The sequence below is a fragment of the Nomascus leucogenys genome, chromosome X (assembly GCF_006542625.1).
Source record: "Nomascus leucogenys isolate Asia chromosome X, Asia_NLE_v1, whole genome shotgun sequence".
Lineage (NCBI taxonomy): Eukaryota > Metazoa > Chordata > Mammalia > Primates > Hylobatidae > Nomascus > Nomascus leucogenys.
Genome location: NC_044406.1, coordinates 53,683,967 through 53,701,728, shown reverse-complemented (window position 1 = coordinate 53,701,728; position 17,762 = coordinate 53,683,967). Strand labels below are relative to the sequence as shown.

The 17,762-nt window shown below is 37.2% G+C and overlaps 1 protein-coding gene across 1 annotated transcript in view; it reads left to right on the top strand.

Moving 5' to 3' along the window:
- Positions 1-488: 488 nt before the first annotated feature.
- LOC100605123 (cytochrome b-245 heavy chain) overlaps positions 489-17,762 on the top strand; it is a 33,505-nt gene continuing 16,231 nt past the window's right edge. Inside the window, exons 1-6 of the mRNA XM_003270985.4 lie at positions 489-614; positions 2,587-2,682; positions 3,986-4,096; positions 12,569-12,653; positions 14,259-14,404; positions 16,522-16,712. Of these exons, the coding sequence (XP_003271033.1) occupies positions 570-614; positions 2,587-2,682; positions 3,986-4,096; positions 12,569-12,653; positions 14,259-14,404; positions 16,522-16,712 (674 nt within the window). The 5' untranslated portion in view covers positions 489-569. The remainder of the gene's footprint in view (positions 615-2,586; positions 2,683-3,985; positions 4,097-12,568; positions 12,654-14,258; positions 14,405-16,521; positions 16,713-17,762) is intronic.

Below are 17,762 nucleotides of genomic sequence, written 5' to 3'. Positions count from 1 at the left end.
GTTTCAAATTATATCTATATATTATATCTATACATGAACATACACACACACATATAGACATATATAGCACATAAAATTGGCACATAGTAAGTATCTTGTAAATATCAACCATTACAATTGTTACTACTTTTCTCAGCAAGGCTATAAATGCTGTCGGCCTGTCAAAATCACACCTGTTTAATGTGTTTTACCCAGCACCAAGTCATGTCTAGTTGAGTGGTTTAAAAATTGCGAGCAAATAGCTGGTTAGTTAAAAAGTTATTTCACTGTGTAAAATACATCCCTTAAAATGCACTGTTATTTATCTCTTAGTTGTAGAAATTGGTTTCATTTTCCACTATGTTTAATTGTGACTGGATCATTATAGACCCTTTTTTTGTAGTTGTTGAGGTTTAAAGATTTAAGTTTGTTATGGATGCAAGCTTTTCAGTTGACCAATGATTATTAGCCAATTTCTGATAAAAGAAAAGGAAACCGATTGCCCCAGGGCTGCTGTTTTCATTTCCTCATTGGAAGAAGAAGCATAGTATAGAAGAAAGGCAAACACAACACATTCAACCTCTGCCACCATGGGGAACTGGGCTGTGAATGAGGGGCTCTCCATTTTTGTCATTGTAAGTACCAACAAGAGATAAGTTATAAATTCTCTGACTTCTTGGGGTTATCTTGGAACTAAAATAGACCAAAGCTTTTTTGTTCATTTGAGGAATTGTGTTGAAACTGATTTACCATGTGAACATATATCTATCTGTAAACAGACTGAGTCCATTCTTCCAAATTCCTTAATGGAAAGAACATATCTGGGGGCTCACTTCTAGCTTACTTCTGAATTCCTAGGAGGACTAAATTAGCCAGCATTTCGCAGAAGGAGTAGAAAATATTTCATGCTAATGATCTCTGATTCTGAGTTGTTTAGTAATGTTTACTCAGATGCACATGTCTATGTGTTTATACTACTTTAAAAATGACAAATTGAAATTTTTTACCATTTTCTAACTAAAAAAATGTAAGATTGACTCATGTATGGGAAGTAGGCCTTTATTTCAGTAATTACACTAAATGTAATAAAATTTCTCAAATTTATTTTCAAAAACAAGTACCTTCTTTTTTTCAAAGATCTAAACTTGAGTTATTTACAAGATTTATAAAAATTCGAAAGAACAGAATTGAAATAAGTCATCTAGATTCATACATATGTAGTATGTATACTTATATATAATTGTACATATATATAAATCAATATAATCTATCCGGAGAAACTATGTAAGTAAAGATATAGCTAATTTACAAATGGACACAATGATTTCTGTACTTTTTAAAATAAAGAAAATCAACTATTCTCTTAAAATGATGTTATCAGCAAAGCAATAATGGACAAATTGGGTAGATAGAAATATAATTTTTAAATAGCCTTTCTAAATAACCAATAGAAGCATTACACAGATGTTAAAAAGAACAATTATGAATGGAATATGAATGGAACTTTTATAAAAATTTATCATGAAAAATAATGAGTCTTTGAGTTTTAAATATAGAAAGAAATTAGCGGCACAAATAAAAACAACAAATATTTTGTTATAAAAAATATTTATGCCAAACCAACATTCTACTGCAATAGAGAATTCTTCCAAGTATTCGAAGCTGTAAACTTAACTTCTTATCACCATTTTTAAGAGCAAATAATTTCTATAGAAAGTAAGTTCAAATTAAACTTTTAGCTCTGGCCACAATTTTTCCCAGGAAATGACCTCCTTCTAAATTATATACTCATGCACTTGAAAGTAAAAACACAGCTTGGAAAGTCAGAGTAAAGAAAGAACGACAAGATCAGGAAATTGGGAAGTTGCTTTAGCACCTTTTTCTTTGTAAAGAGAGAATATTATCAAGTGTCTAGGGCATATAATAGCTTCAAAGCATAGTTGAGAAAAGATCACTATGGAGCTGAAGGTAGAGACCTGGGTAGTGTCACCACTTGATCCAGTCAGTGCTTAGGATAAAATGAACCGTCATGATCTAGAAAGCTGTTTTTGTTGTAAATCCCAAGCCCCTCACTATGCTCAATATTCTCTCCTTGAAGCATTAAGTAAAACTAATGAAGGAAAATGGAAGGCTTGGCATTTTAGCTGATGCGAATTCACTAGCTGGATTACTGTGTGGTAGAGGGAGGTGATTAGCACTTGTGAGAACAGAATGCAGTGTCATACTGGTGGAGGGAAAGCAATAGTAACATGTTCCCTTCCTTTCTCATTTTAAGTAGAGTGGCCTGCTATCAGCTACCTATCCAAGGTTAAGCAAAAGAGAGGAGGAAAAAAAGGGAGTAGGGGAATGTAAGACTGATAATTTGGTATACTGGCCAAATCATAAAACAATCATGGGAAACAACACAGGGTGGAGAGGTTTTAATTATAGACAAGTGTAGTGACACTGTTGAGGAAACAGCTGGCTGTAAGCTGGTTATATCCAGCTTTGTCACTACCTTTGTCAAAGTTGGACTTGGGGAAGTCCTGACCCTTATCTGACTCCAGTCTTGTGTGGAATCTACTGTTGAAATGTGAAAACTTCATGCAATTATTTCTGTTTGTGCAGCTGGTTTGGCTGGGGTTGAACGTCTTCCTCTTTGTCTGGTATTACCGGGTTTATGATATTCCACCTAAGTTCTTTTACACAAGAAAACTTCTTGGGGTAAGTATAAATTCCATCCCATGCAATATTGGCTGGTTCACATTTCTCATCAGACATTCTTGTTCATCTTCCTGTTAGCATTTTAAATATTCTGACCAACCCAAACAGTACCATCAGCCTCACTCCCTCCATTGCAACTTTCTGGGCAAGAGTCACTTAAAGCCTTCCAGTCTGGGACCAACAAAAGTGGGGCAGAGGGGCCCAGTGGCATCCTTCCCCAACCAAGAACCATGTGCCATTGTTTAGCTTAAAGGAGAAATCTAATACTCACTCTGAAATGGAAGGCCAGGTTGGGGCAATCCATCCAGGAGTGACACATGTGGGACAAGTGGGACTTTCCATATTTTCTAAGTCACCTAATTCCTACTACTTTTTTGCATGAAGAGCTCTGCTCCTAATCACATGTTATGAAATGATCTTCAGAAAATAAACCTCTCTCTACATATGGAGACTTGAGGAACTTGCTCAAGGGCCACATCTGTTGACTAGGCCAGTAGAGTGAAGGCCCTTCAGTTTCCTTGGGTCCTTTAGTATTCTGAGTTTGCTTGAACTGTCAGGCCTCTTGCCTCCAGAAAACATCTGTTACATCATGCTGAAACTATGAATTAATTGCTTAATATTAATTATTATATGTATTATAAATCATATGTAAATAATTTTAGCATATAATTATGCTAGATTATTATAATTGTTGTTAGTTTATTCACATTGATGCTTTCTCCCTCCAAAATATGCAACTTCTTTAGACATTACAAATACAATAATTATAATGCTAAAGCATTTTACCATACCCATTTAAGATACTGTTAAGATCAATCTAAGTGCTAAGAAAATATTTAAAGTCTTTAAAAGTCTTGATACTTAACTCTAGTTAATGATATGCACCTTAAGTGTTAAAGGGAAAGTGAACTGTTGTCTGTAACTTACTTTGAAATGCATCAAAAATTAGATGAGTTGATGGATGGATACAGGAATGGATAGATAGATATGTGATAAAGCAAGCATAAAAGGTATAATCTGGGAGATGAATAAACAGGTATTTATTGTAAATTTCCTTCAACTTGTCTTTATGTTTGAACATTTTAATAATAAAATGTTGAATTAGGGCAAAAGGTCAATTTCAGATGAAAACAAAGGGTCCTAGCTAGCCCTAAAGGAAAACCGTTGGCTCTGAAGGACCTTCCTGTACAGATCACTTGGTGTCTCTGGTGTGTGGCCTCATGCTGAGAACCTTGGGGAAGAGGGGACAGGGCACATTCTGTGCTCAAAAAAGTCACTCTGCTCCCTTTCCCGCCTCTTCTAGTCAGCACTGGCACTGGCCAGGGCCCCTGCAGCCTGCCTGAATTTCAACTGCATGCTGATTCTCTTGCCAGTCTGTCGAAATCTGCTGTCCTTCCTCAGGGGTTCCAGTGCGGTAAGAGAAAATGTTTTACTAAGTTCCTCTAATTTTCAAAGGCCATCAAGCAAAATGCCTTTTTTTTAGGTAAAAACAAATGAATGATTTGTGAGGATTCCAGCTTCTGTAGAATATTCATGAGCCAAGCCATTATCTAGTATATTTCTGTATTATTTGTGGCTGGAGCTCCCTAAGACAACTATTTGGAAAACAAATTTTGAAAAAACACACAAAACCACCTATACCTCAACAATAGCAATGAAGTAGCACACACATGTACACGTTTACACACACACATATATATACGTGATAGATATGCATATATACAGAGCTTTAGGAAGTTGACATGTGATATTTGGGAGTTAATCTTTCAGTGTCATTCAAAAAAATTTAGGTCAGCGGAAATATCTTCTGTGGATAATATCCCAAGGAGATGGAGTCAATGGACAGAGTCACACTATAATGAATCTAACCAAGAAGTGTTGGCTTCATGGAACTGGGGAGCATAGAGCTTTCTAAATGTCCAGAATTCCTTTGACTCTCACTTCAACAATTTAGTAAGCCACTAAATGTACTGTGCTAGAAGGGGGAAAAAAATAAGTAGGAAGAATCTCTGTAACCCATAAAATGATATACAAATTTCTCACTGGTATTATTGTACAAAGATGACAAACAAGGAACTTAAAATCTACAAGTGTACTCAAATAAATATTATACAAAGCAAAATATGATGGGTCCCACAAAGCTTTACAAATAAAATACTATGGTGAAGCAAGAGAGAAGTTGTGTCAGGTGGGGCAGGGAATGAAGAAGGGCATTTTAGAGAAGGTGACATTAGAGATGAGCATATAAAAATAAGTAAGCTTCTAAGAGGTGTAAAGGAGAGAGAAAGGCATTCTATGTAGAGAAGATGGCATGGACAGAAGCACAGGAAATAGTGAGGAAATCGTATTCTTGAAGGCCAAGAATTGGCATAGCCTTGGCTTCTCTTTGTATTATTATTATAACTATTTTTTTGCCACCTGTGACCACACCAAAGAGGGTAGCTGGGAAAAAGTAGGGATTGGTGTCCTGGTGGGACCAATTCCATGGTTCATTAATGACTAGTAGCTTCTGGGTTTTTTTTTTAAATAAAAGGTATAGTAAGCTTTTTGAAAAAAAATACTTATTAAATAGAGATCATTTATGGAGGAGAGCAGAAAGCAAACTACTTTTGTGGGAATGTAGGGATTGTACAGGGCAGATGCCTGACATAAGGCTGGAGAAAAGAGGTAGGATTTTACTGGTAAACTAGAACTGCATATGTATAGTTGAGGAGTTCATGCTTAATTTGGCAATTAAATAATATTTAAAGGAGGCAGTGAACTAAACTGTAATAACAAGCATAACTTGCCTTGAACTCTGCCTCATTTTTCCTAGTTGCACTAAATTCATGCTGATCCAGAGAATTTTTTTAAGAACATATAACATTCAATTTACTAATATAGGACTAGAGGCTATAATTTAGCTTGTATTTTATGATTTAACTATTTACAAAATACCATTTCATCTTAAACCAACTGCCAAAATTGGGCTCTCACAAATCTAAAGTGGAAGTCGGCAGAAATAACTGTTACACCTTCACTTCCTCAGAAAAAGAAGAAGAATGTTGATAACCAATTTAAGATGTTCCAGAAAGAGTCATGATATCTTCCTCTGAAAAATTCTGTGATGAGGTTCCTTTCCTTAAGCCATAAATTCTATGCCACACAATGTTGTCTTGCAAACTGACAGCTAACCAAAACCAAAATCTAACAACAGTACTTGCTTGGTATTAGACATTGATTACAAGGATTTCCAACAAATCTTCTAAATTTAAGAAATCACAGAGGTAAAATTACACTCAATTGAAAGTTTTATTAATGAGCCACCTATTGTAAAGTATAATGTTTAATATACCGTAAGTGCCCAGTGAACATTTGCTAAATGAAGCCCATACACTATAGCTTATTTTTGAGTTGGGTTCTCTATCACCCAGGCTGGAGTGCAGTGGTACGATCATAGCTCACTGCAGCCTAGAACTCCTGGGCTCAAGTGATCATCACTCCTTGACTTCCACACATGTGGGGATTACAGGCATGAGTCACCTGCCTGGCGAGTTCCTTGTTTCTAAGGAGACACAATTCATTTTTATTCTCCCTACCCCCATTAGAATAGTTTCAATTTAGAGGAAGTAAAGCCTGAGAAACAGGCAATGTTTTCACCAAGATGGCCTGTTAAGAAATCTTGGTTACTCCGCAAGTCCAAATTGCACTGCTGGTGAGCACCATGTCCCATGAGCAGCACATGTTGTAATGCCAGCTTTTATGCCTCCTGTGACTGAGGAGGGAAGATCTGCATGAGAGTCTCTAAAGACAGGGATGAAATGAGACTGCCCTTCAAATTGCAGAGAAGCTTGGCTGTATAACTACATAGATCTTTATATAAAAGAATACGTTTTAAAACTATCAGCAAGCAACATTCTTTTACAGATCAAGCATGTACTTTCTTCTGGGATTCCTAACCTGAAATGTGAACTTTTCTAATAAAACTTCTTCTGTGATTGTGATTAAAATGAGTGAGTGTGCTGTGACTAATGTTGGAAATCATATAGCTGCCACTCATTGAAGCTTAATGGAATTCACCGCATGAAATCTGCACATCAAACCAGTAAAGTGGGAACAAAATTAAATGGAAGTGTTGGCATTCAAACCCGGGTCATTGTGTCCCCATAGCCCATTCACTTTAAATCATGCTGCCGAAACTCCTTGAAATTGTGCTGTTGCAGTATTATGATCTTAGAAAGCCATTATATATATAAGTGTTTGAGCATGCCAAGTAACCTAGACTAGAAATGACAAGGATGTTATAAATACAAGGACTCAGTAGTAGGACACTATATAAGCAAAATAACCACAAACTTGCATTCAGTTTCTAGAGGTCTCAATCATTGAAACTTTGCTTTGTAATCCTTCTGGTTACCTAGAGAAAAAAAGCCCCAGGGTTGCCCACCCCACCACTCCAGGAAAGGTAGGGGTAAAGGCTCTCAGACTGCTTTGTTGAGAAAAATGGAGAAAAGGTGAAGCTCAGCATACAAAAATCTCTGAGGAAACCTTAAAAACCCCCAACTTGCCATGCAGAAACTAATTTCTATCTGGATGGCAGTCCTAGTCTTAAGATCAGAAAGAAACAGGAAGGTGAGAGGGTGAGGTTTTATCTGTTACCTTATATAGTCTGGGAGTCAGAGGCACTCAGTGTGCCTCTGTCTTTAATCATGTGGTCTAGCACTAGCCTCTTGGGCTTTCTGTCTCATAGTTTTTTTTTTTTTTTAGTTGAAAAACAGGTCAACTAACACAAATGTAAGAAGGCATATGTTGGTCTAAAAGTATATTAATTGTTTAAGTCTGTCAATTAGTGAGTTGTCAGTCAATAATGTATTTGCTGAGTGCCATCTATGTGCTAAGCACTGGGGACATGTGGTGAGTAAAGAGTAAGGTATAGCTAGGCCATGAGCTTAAGGAGCTTAGAGTGTTACAGGAGAGACAGAGAATAAATATGGAATTTCCAAATTATAAACAGTGCTATGCAAATAAGGTAGTGTTATTCATATTTATCAGATATTCTACTGCCAGCAGGTGTGGATACTACTGTCAACTTATTTGCCTGAGTTCTGTAGATTCAAAGTTGGATTTGGTAATTTCTCCCAGTTGCATATAAATATCTAAATCAGATACATTAATGGTGCGTGTGGTGAGATCAAGTGTACAAAAAGTAGAGCTTTTGAGTTTCTGTAACGTAAGTGTCACACCCCATAAAATATGTACTTCTTTTTAGTTCCACTTCCCCTTTTCTTGAAATATTTTTTTCTTACTCAGTTTCAATAGAGCATAGAAATCTGCTGAAGTGACTCAATAATCTCCCTTGCATTAGAATGGTAGTTTATTGAAATCGGGCAAGGCTTCCGGTGACAGTAACAGAGAAACTTCCCTTTAGAAGTCAATGGCACAAAGTAAAGTAAGTTAGTAAGGAAGCTAGGGGGCATGATGGCAACCTGGATAATTGGGAAGTGGCTGGCAAGAATTTAGAAGTAACTCAAAGCATATAAATGCAATCTGCATGATGATGGGGAACAAAAAATTATGGGCAGTCACAGACAGTAAAGTCCTTCCTTCCTATGCCACCAACTGGTTGTCTCGCCTCCTTTTTTAAGGAAGTGGTGAGGAGATGGTATTCTTAAAAGCCCAGCATCAGCATGACTTGTGGCTTCTTTTTGGATTTGTTTGCCATTCCTGTCCACACCAAAGAGGGTAGGTGGGAAAAATTAGGGATTTGTGCCCTGATGGTTGGACCCACTCCACTGATCCATTAGTTACTAGTAATCTCACTTTTTCCTTTCAATATAATATATGTGTTTTACATTAACTAGCTTTTTAAAAATTACCTAATAAGATGAAACAGAGTATCATTGAGTGGACAATGTATTTCCCAATCACATCTCTCCACTGTTCTGGCTTTCAGTTAATTTTTCTCTAAGGATCTACAGTTAAAGCTATCGGGGGCATCAACATATATTATTTTACATTTTTTATGATCCATGGTGATTATGATGATAAGGATAGTACTATGGAGACAGTGTATGTTCCACAACAAAACCATATTCTTTTGCTTTAAATTCAGCATGCAGGAGCCAGTGAATTTTCCCCAAAAAATTTCAAAAGGATTTGTCAACAAATAGAAAAGAACAGTGTGTGGCAAGTATAGATATGGGGGTAAATACATCTCAATAGGTTTAGTATAATCATCTCCAGTTCCAGGGAAATGAAAATGTACTTCATTTATCCAGCCAAATAATGATTAAAAGATTTTTTTTAAGTACATGACATACTGTTTTTCACACAGGAAGCTTACCTACTAGCTGGGAAGTGCAGGCTTACTAACTGAAAACTTAAATAATGATACTAAATAACATCAAATATTGATTAAATACCTGTCAATGAATATATGCAATAGGGATTTGAGGGACTAACTATGATAATTATACAGGTGAGGAAACTGGAGACTATGTTGTTCAATGTCACACGGCTAGGTGGGAGGACTGGGACCCAACACAGGTATATCTGAAGACAAAACTTGCTCTGAAATGTAATTCAGTACTGCTTTCCAACCCTACTAATTCTCATTCTCTGATTCTTTGGACTCCAACCTGGTTTCACCACTCCTGTAAGGACTGTATCAATCATCTATTGTGTAACAAATTACCACAATAACTTAAAACAACCCCCGTTTATTAGTTTACAGCTCTGTAGGTCACAAGTCCAGCACCCAGTTGCTGGGTTTTCTGCTCAGAGTATTGTAAGACTGAAATCAAGGTGTTTTCTGGGCTGAATTCCCACCTGGAAACTCTGAGTAAAAACCCTCTTCTAAGCTCATTCTTGTTGGCAGAATTCAGTTCATTACAGATGTAGCACTAGAGGTCCCTGTTTCCTTTCTGGTGATCATCTAGGGGCCACTCAGATCCTAGATGTTCCTGCATTCCCTGCCACATGCCCTCCTCCACCTTCCAACCAACAGCAGTACTTCAATTCTCTGACTTCCTCCATCTCTGACTTCTAAACCCAGATTTAAAGAGTTCATGTGATTGGGTTTGTCGGCCCAGATAATCTCCCTATTAAAGTCAACTTGGGACTTTACCTCTGCAAAATCCCTTTTACCATATAATGTAACAAAATCACAGAGTGATGTCTCATCATTTTCACAGGTCCAAACTCAAGGGGAGGAGATTATATAAGTCATTGGGGGTCATTCTAGAATTCTATCTACCACAAGGACTCTCAGAAACTATAGAGGAAATTAAGTTGAAATTTAAGAAGCCAAAGAAGGAAGGAAGGAAGGGAGGGAGGAGGAAGGAAGGAAGGAAGGAAGGAAGGAAGGAAGGAAGGAAGGAAGGAAGGGAGGAAGGAAAGAAAAGAAAGAAAGAAAGAAAGAAAGAAAGAAAGAAAGAAAGAAAGAAAGAAAGAAAGAAAAGAAAGAAAAGAAAAGAAAGAAAGAAACTATAGAGGAACAGGCAATTGGGAAACAGGAAAAAGTTATTTCCTCAAAATTTTAAGGAATACAAAGTAGAAAATAACTTTCAACACTTGTAATGAACACAAAAGACAAGGCGGCTATATAAGAAAACAAAGATGGTCAACTTTTCAACAACAGATGAGTAAAATACATTTTACAAATAAATTTTTATTTCAAAAACATTAAGTTTGAAAAATTTTATTTTACAAGTTTTTATTTCAAATAGGAAACCATTATTTGAGAGTCTGAGTCACTGCTCAGCTCCACTGGTGAACATTTAATTGTAACCGATGCCATTGGTGCTCCACCATATTCCCTAAGCACCGGCACTTCCAATCCATGTGACAACTGCCCTTTGCAAGCATCATTCACTCTCTGCCTGGGGATTTTCTTTCAGCTTTCTCCTGGGGCAAGCCTGAAATCCCAGGGGATTGATGCCCTGAGAGCATCCCTCAGAGCAGCCTTCAGCCAATCATGGATGGCAGTTGGTGGTTGAACACCCAAGCTTCTTAACCCGTTAGGCAAAAACCAAAGAACAAAACAAACAAAGTAAATAAATAAAAAACCCTTTGGGATAAGTTCTACACAGTCTCCCAGAGTTCCCTGGTGTGATTGAGCCCAATGATATGATAAGATCATGGTAGCTGATATGATAATGCACTCTTCATTAATTTCCTTCCCAGTCTCATTTCTACCTTCGTTTTCCATGATCACCTTCTGGATAGAATACTTACACTTAAATTCTTGTCACAGATTTTTAGGCACTTAGAATAATAGTGACTATATTCCTGCATTTGGTTTGGTAGAAAAGGGCATTAACCTTTTATAGACAAATAGACTTGGATCCCAGCCAGTGTGCAATTTTAGCTTTAGTTTTCTTACCTGTAAAATGAGGACATTAAGACTTACCTTGTTGCATTAAATGAGTAATGATTATGGGTAAACTACCTAGTTCACAGAAGGAATTCAATAAAGCATAATTTTTTTATTTTTCCTTTTCCTGGAATCCTCAGTGTCTTCCTTACTACTATTTCTGAAATTTCAAGAATCTGACCTCATGGTTTAAACTTCCTGCCCTCCCTAGTTATGGCTAACTGAGAGATAGATGGTGGAGTAAGCACAATTTTCTGTGCAATTATATTTTCTACAAAATCAGAGTATTTTATTAAAAATAAGTAAGCCAAATATTAAACACCCCTATATTTAAATTGAATAAAACATTTAGAACCAAATATTTTAAGTACATAAATTTTCTTTGGTACTTCACTCTCTTGTTCTTAAAGTTCCCTGAATCTCTGTGACAGTGCATTTAGACTATGGAACAAAGCAACCAGAGCAAGACATTGGCCAGTTTTCAGGAGAGCCAAGCTCTAATTCAACCATAAATCAGTTTGAATCAGTTTTTTTTCTTTCTTTGAGCATTGGCACGAATTGAGATTCAAACTCACATTTTCTAACATATGTAGATTCGTCAAATACACTAAAATACTGAGTACAATAGCATTTTTAATGCCAAAGGAAATCATGTAAAGTATGAAATAACAGAATGTTTATATAAACTGTAGTATCAGATGGCCTGAGTTTAAATCCCAGCTCTGCAACTTATTAGCTGTGTGACCTAAGGCCAGGTAAACTCTCTATCCCTTTGTTTTCTCATCTGTTATGTAGTAATAATAATGGTACCTCTCTTGTACCATTATTATAAGAATTAAACAGTTAATTTGATTATTACATTAAAGATTAAATTAAATTAAATATTACATCAATTACATTCAAGATTAATGTAAGAATTAAATTAGTCAATGCATGTAAAACAGTTGCAGAAGCTCTTGGTAAATGTTAGCTATTGTTATTTTGGCTATTAGCATTTGGTCAATGATCTCCCTTGTGATGTTGTTCACCTGCATGGGCAGGTGTATCCTTCTTTCTCCTCTCATAGTGTGTATACCCTAGAACAGTGTTGTTTGAAAACTATCCACTTGTTCTAGAACTGTTCACTTGTCTGTGTCCCCACTTGACTATGAGGTATGTGATATTAATTTCTACATCCTTTGTTTAATGAGTAAATTAATCAGAACTAGAAACTATGTAGCTAGATATGTTTTTTTGTCCAAGTTTATATTTGTATACAGTTAAGCAATGGATTCCAGAGGAGACTTTATGTCACCAGTATGAGAACAGAAAACATACCAGTTAAGCTAGCCATGTCACTTACTGGCTGTTTGACCTGAGGAAGATGACTGCATCTCTCTGAGCCTCAGTTTCCTCATTTATCAAATAGATATAATGATATAGTTTGTAGGGTGGTCATGAAAATTAAATGAGATAATATGTATCAAATGTTTGACACATAGCAAGCTTTCTTGTTAACAATTACTATTCCATTCTTTCCCCCTTAATCCAAAGTGTTGCTCAACAAGAGTTCGAAGACAACTGGACAGGAATCTCACCTTTCATAAAATGGTGGCATGGATGATTGCACTTCACTCTGGTAAGTTTATTAAAGAAAACTTGGAACCAGAGAGTTCCCTCTATTCCTAGATACCTTTTTATATAAGAGATCTACCAGTTTTATAGTTAGATTAAGTGGTGGTTGGTTATGTTGCATTTTTTTAATGAGTTCTGCTCAAAAGTATTTACCACACTTTCTGCCACTTCAATATTAGGATTTATTCCTTTAGGTTTTAAAGCATTTTTATTTCAGGATTTTCCTATAAAAATGAAAATATGCCATCAGAAAAGTCAATCCTGGTGTCTTCACCCTTTGCTATTCTTTCTAGTGTCAAAAATGTTAATTCACATATGCAAACTTACTTATTCTAAATAAAGTTTTTGGTTGCACGTGTGAATTTGTGGACTTTTTGCAGCAAACCTATAGGAGCCATAGCCCATAAATTGAGAATCCCTCAAGACGGTCATTATCAGCTAAATACCTTCATTATTATTATTACTATTGTTAGTGTTATTGTTATTACATGTATCCATACAATGGATATATATGTGTGTATAGAGATATTATGTGTTATTATTAAAATTATTAGGGTGGTAGTGTCAGTGCAAGAAGGGCTATATTTGAGACCCTTATCTAATTCCACTAACTCAACAAATCATTCATGTGCCAGAGAATATATAAGCACAGTGATAAAGCAGACTTGTATTCTGCCCTTAAAAAGTCTGTTCCTAGCCTGAGTAAAATAGGCTTAGATTACAGGCATTTAACTGAGTTTCTCTTCTACTGGTAGATCTGGCAGGCTTTTTTAGCAGTGGCAAATAAACAGTTCAAAAGAAATATATGATAAAATCTTGTTAGAAACTGGCATAGTTTATGGATTAAGAGCACATATTTGCGTGCCAAATGTACTGGATTTGATTCTTAACTCTGCTGCTTCCTAGCTTGATGACCTTGAACAAGGTTTTAAAGCAGTCTGTGTCCCAGCTTCCTCATCTGTAAGATGAGCTGATATTAATAGCACCTACATCACTGAGTCAATGTAAGGATTAAGTCATTGTGAAGTACTGATAACAGTACTTGGCATCTAGTAAGCCCTATGTAAGTGTTTATTAATAAAGAATGCAATTTTTAAGAGAGAGAGATTCATACCTTATGGCCATAGGTTTGTATCAATTCAATCAAATTTGTCATCTCTCTCTGGAGGTAATTTCAGAGTCAGGTTAATGGGCCAGCAATTAGGCATTCATTACATGAGCGTTTTCTTGTTTGAGCCCAAATATATTATGGAGAGAGATAATGAGAGCATATCTAAATACCTTCAGAAACTAAGGCTATTGTGTAGAACCTTATAACTTGGTTGAGTCTTTAGGAGCATATAGCTCAACATCTTCATCTTACAAATTAGGAAACCAAGACCAGAGAGTTAAGTCATTTTCCCACAATTACACAACTAGAGAGGATCTTACCCATTAGAATTGCCTTGTCTTCTTGGTTCTGGAGACCCAGTTCTTGTTTATAAGTGTCCTGGGCCTCCCTTTGTCTCCCTGTGGCTTATCATAGAGTCAGAGGCTGTCCCAGAAACCCAGCTTACAATAAATTTGTTCATACCCTTCACTCTCTGTTTCTCTTCTCTGCCCTTTTCAGCGATTCACACCATTGCACATCTATTTAATGTGGAATGGTGTGTGAATGCCCGAGTCAATAATTCTGATCCTTATTCAGTAGCACTCTCTCAACTTGGAGACAGGCCAAATGAAACTTATCTCAATTTTGCTCGAAAGAGAATCAAGGTAAGCCTCTCATTATCTGATTTAGATATTCTCTAGGCTATTACAATTGAGGACTGTATTTCAGTGAGTGAAGACCTCTACTTTGCCAGAAAAAAAAAAAAAAGTTGGCTAACCATCAGAGGGACAAGTCTGTAGGTTACAATAATGGGAGTATAGAAAAAAATGTCTCCCGCACTCCTCACCTCATGTGTGGAGGTCTCTAGATGTTTTCCAGGTCTTTAAGCTCATCCATGAGAATGTGTGCATATGAAGCCTGGGGTAACTCAGGCTTACCTGTGACTATGCCCACCAGTCAAAGAAAGCTGGGAACACATGTCTAGTCGAACAAGGTGTGGTTTACTACTTGCTACAGCAAAAGAAATCTCACATCTTGTGGAACTCTGGGCATCTCAAGGGGATGTAAAGTGGATTTAGAATTTAGGATTCTGTTAGATGGTTTGGGGGAGGATTTAAGAATGCAAGGATTTTCTCTGGATCAGTTATGGTCAGGAATTGGGGGTAGTTCTCAGATAAGGTATCTTATTTTTTCTAGGAGGCAGAGGGAACAGAATAGGACTAAGTCTGTAATAGGCAAAGAAGCAGTAGTCATTGTCTAGGCTCAGACATGATTTTGGAGTGGTTTTGTTTTTATCTCACTCCATCACAGTCACAGAGTGACCTCCTCTGATGCTGGTGTTCTGTGAAATTATTTATGTGAAGTAGGGAACATCCTGACCTAAGTATTAATGTAAGGCCAGCCACCAGCTGACAGTTGTGTGATGCCTTTGTCTTTTCTTACCAACAACATCTGAGGGATGGCCTGTGTCTACAAATTGTCATTCCTTGAGAAGCATAGGTGCACTGGGAGTAACTCAACATTTCTCTAGGGGTAGACAGGAGGGTATCCAGAAGTAAGAACTTCTTCTATCCCAGCAGTTGTTGAAGCTTCCTACACTCAGAGACAGAAGCTCCAAGTCTTCATGCACCCAATGACTTGGGAAGATGACTAAATCACATTAATATGCACTGAATTCTAAAAATGTTTTCTTGTGTTTAGAAAACATCCTTAGTTTTGGAAAAAATAATTATTATCCTCAGACTTACATGAGAAAAATTTGCCTGATATACTTAGGGACAGAATTAAACAGCATCATAAAAAGCAGATTTTTTCTACAATATATTGGGTAATTTTTCTTTTACATTATTCATTGTTTGTCCAATGATATATGAGGGTGGCAACATTAACATAACTAGGTAAGTCTACACTATCATGCTCTATTCAGTTGTTCCTGGATCACTTTTACTGTATCTACGCTCTCCCACTCTTCTAAATGTTTTCATTTTCGATAACCTGTAACTGTGTTTCCTCCTCAGAGGACTGCCCTGGGGCTACTAGGGTCCCTTTGCTCACAGGCTCAGAGATCTTGGAAGGTTGGTTGGGGGCGGCTGAATGGTTACCTGTTCCTGTGCAACCCTTAGCCAATAACTGGTGGATGCAGACTATGAAATCTGGCTTCCTTGCCTTGAGACAGGATAAACTCTTAAGTTGTAACTTACCCTCCAGAGTTCCCTTGCAGGATCAGGCTGAAGCTATCCCCTGTGAGACTTTGCCTGATTTCACCCCCTTGCTTGACTTGTTCGTCTTTTCTATCCTATTCCCTACTGTCTTACCAGTTTTTCTTGGAGCACATGTTTTCTAAGTCACTTGCCCATGATGTCTCATCTCAGGATCTGCTTCTGGGGAACACAGCTGATGATGTTCAGCATTCCCAGAATATACTTGCAAACTAAGCACTGTGGCCCTTTCAAAATCAAAGGGAGAAAGAGGCTTCAGACACTTTTAGGACATCCTGTAGTTGATTGATTTCCTTTATTTTCTACCCCCTTAGAAATAACTATTTAAGTGTATCAATTCACATTTCCTATGACATCTTAACCATGTAAGACATTTTAAAATTTAGAAACATCTGTTTCAAATCTATATCTCTCTGTGAGAGATGATTAGGATTATTCAAAGAGGGGGTGAAAATATCTATTGTTCTATACATTGGACACTTTATAATAGTCCTGCATTTGAGAACCTATAATATTGTGCACACGCACGTGTGTGTGTGTGTGTGTGTGTTTATATTTTACAGAACCCTGAAGGAGGCCTGTACCTGGCTGTGACCCTGTTGGCAGGCATCACTGGAGTTGTCATCACGCTGTGCCTCATATTAATTATCACTTCCTCCACCAAAACCATCCGGAGGTCTTACTATGAAGTCTTTTGGTACACACATCATCTCTTTGTGATCTTCTTCATTGGCCTTGCCATCCATGGAGCTGAGTGAGTGTTTAAATTCTGAAGTCAAGGATTTCATGTCCCTCAATTTCTAGGCAGGATGCTCTGTTAGAGGCACAGTGACCTCCTTGCCTGTGTGTGGTTAGCCTGTCTGCTAAGGGAATGTGAGAGGATAGCAGAGGTCAGTTTGATAGAAACCACTAAACATTGGCATTTTTGTTTCACGCACCCATGTAATTGCTATTCATAGTGCAGTTATGTATAGCAAGCTTGAAAAATACACCAAAGTCTGAGTGTCCTTGCAAATGTATAAAACATGTTGAGAGCACTGGTAGGATCTGGAATATCTGCAATGATGTCCTCTATGGTTTAATCACTAGTAAATTAAACAAACCTCCAAACTAGAAGAGTTAATGATTAATCAGTGAAGAGGTTTGTTATAGTTCAATAAGTTTTGATTTAAGCCTGCTATCATTTATTTGTTGCCTACCATGTATGAGGACCTATCTCAGGAACTGCAAGAAATACAAGCAGGAAAAATATATGGTTGTTTCCTTCAAACATTCTAATATAATGAAAGTAACAGCTAACTTCTATTAAGGGTCTGTGCTAAGGGTTTGACATGAGATATTTCTTTTAACCCCCAAAATGTATAGATTTCTCACTATCACCATTTCTTGGAGATAGTAATTGTAGACAAGAAACCTGGAGCTAAAATGTTAAAATATGCAGCCTAAGCCACCTCTCTGGTAAGTGGCCCAGCTGAGATTGGAGCCAGGCAGTCTAAAGCAGGCTGTGGTAAATGTTCTCTTAGAGACACACAGTTCCTGGCTATGTGGTTAGGAGAGTTTGCCTGATTGGAAATCCTCTTTCATACCAAGTTTCCTTTTTTGTACTGTTTCATACCACCTGCACACAAAGGCAGGCCTGGGGAAGTTCCCTGGTGGGTATAAGGCTCCAGGAAATTAGGGGTGGAGGAAGTAGAAGCTCAAGACTCACTCTGCCCAGAGCTCAGTTGGTGGCCAAGACATGAGTGTGAAAAAGGGGAAGGGTGGGGAAAGCTGCATTGGGCACTGCATTCTTAAACTACTTGCT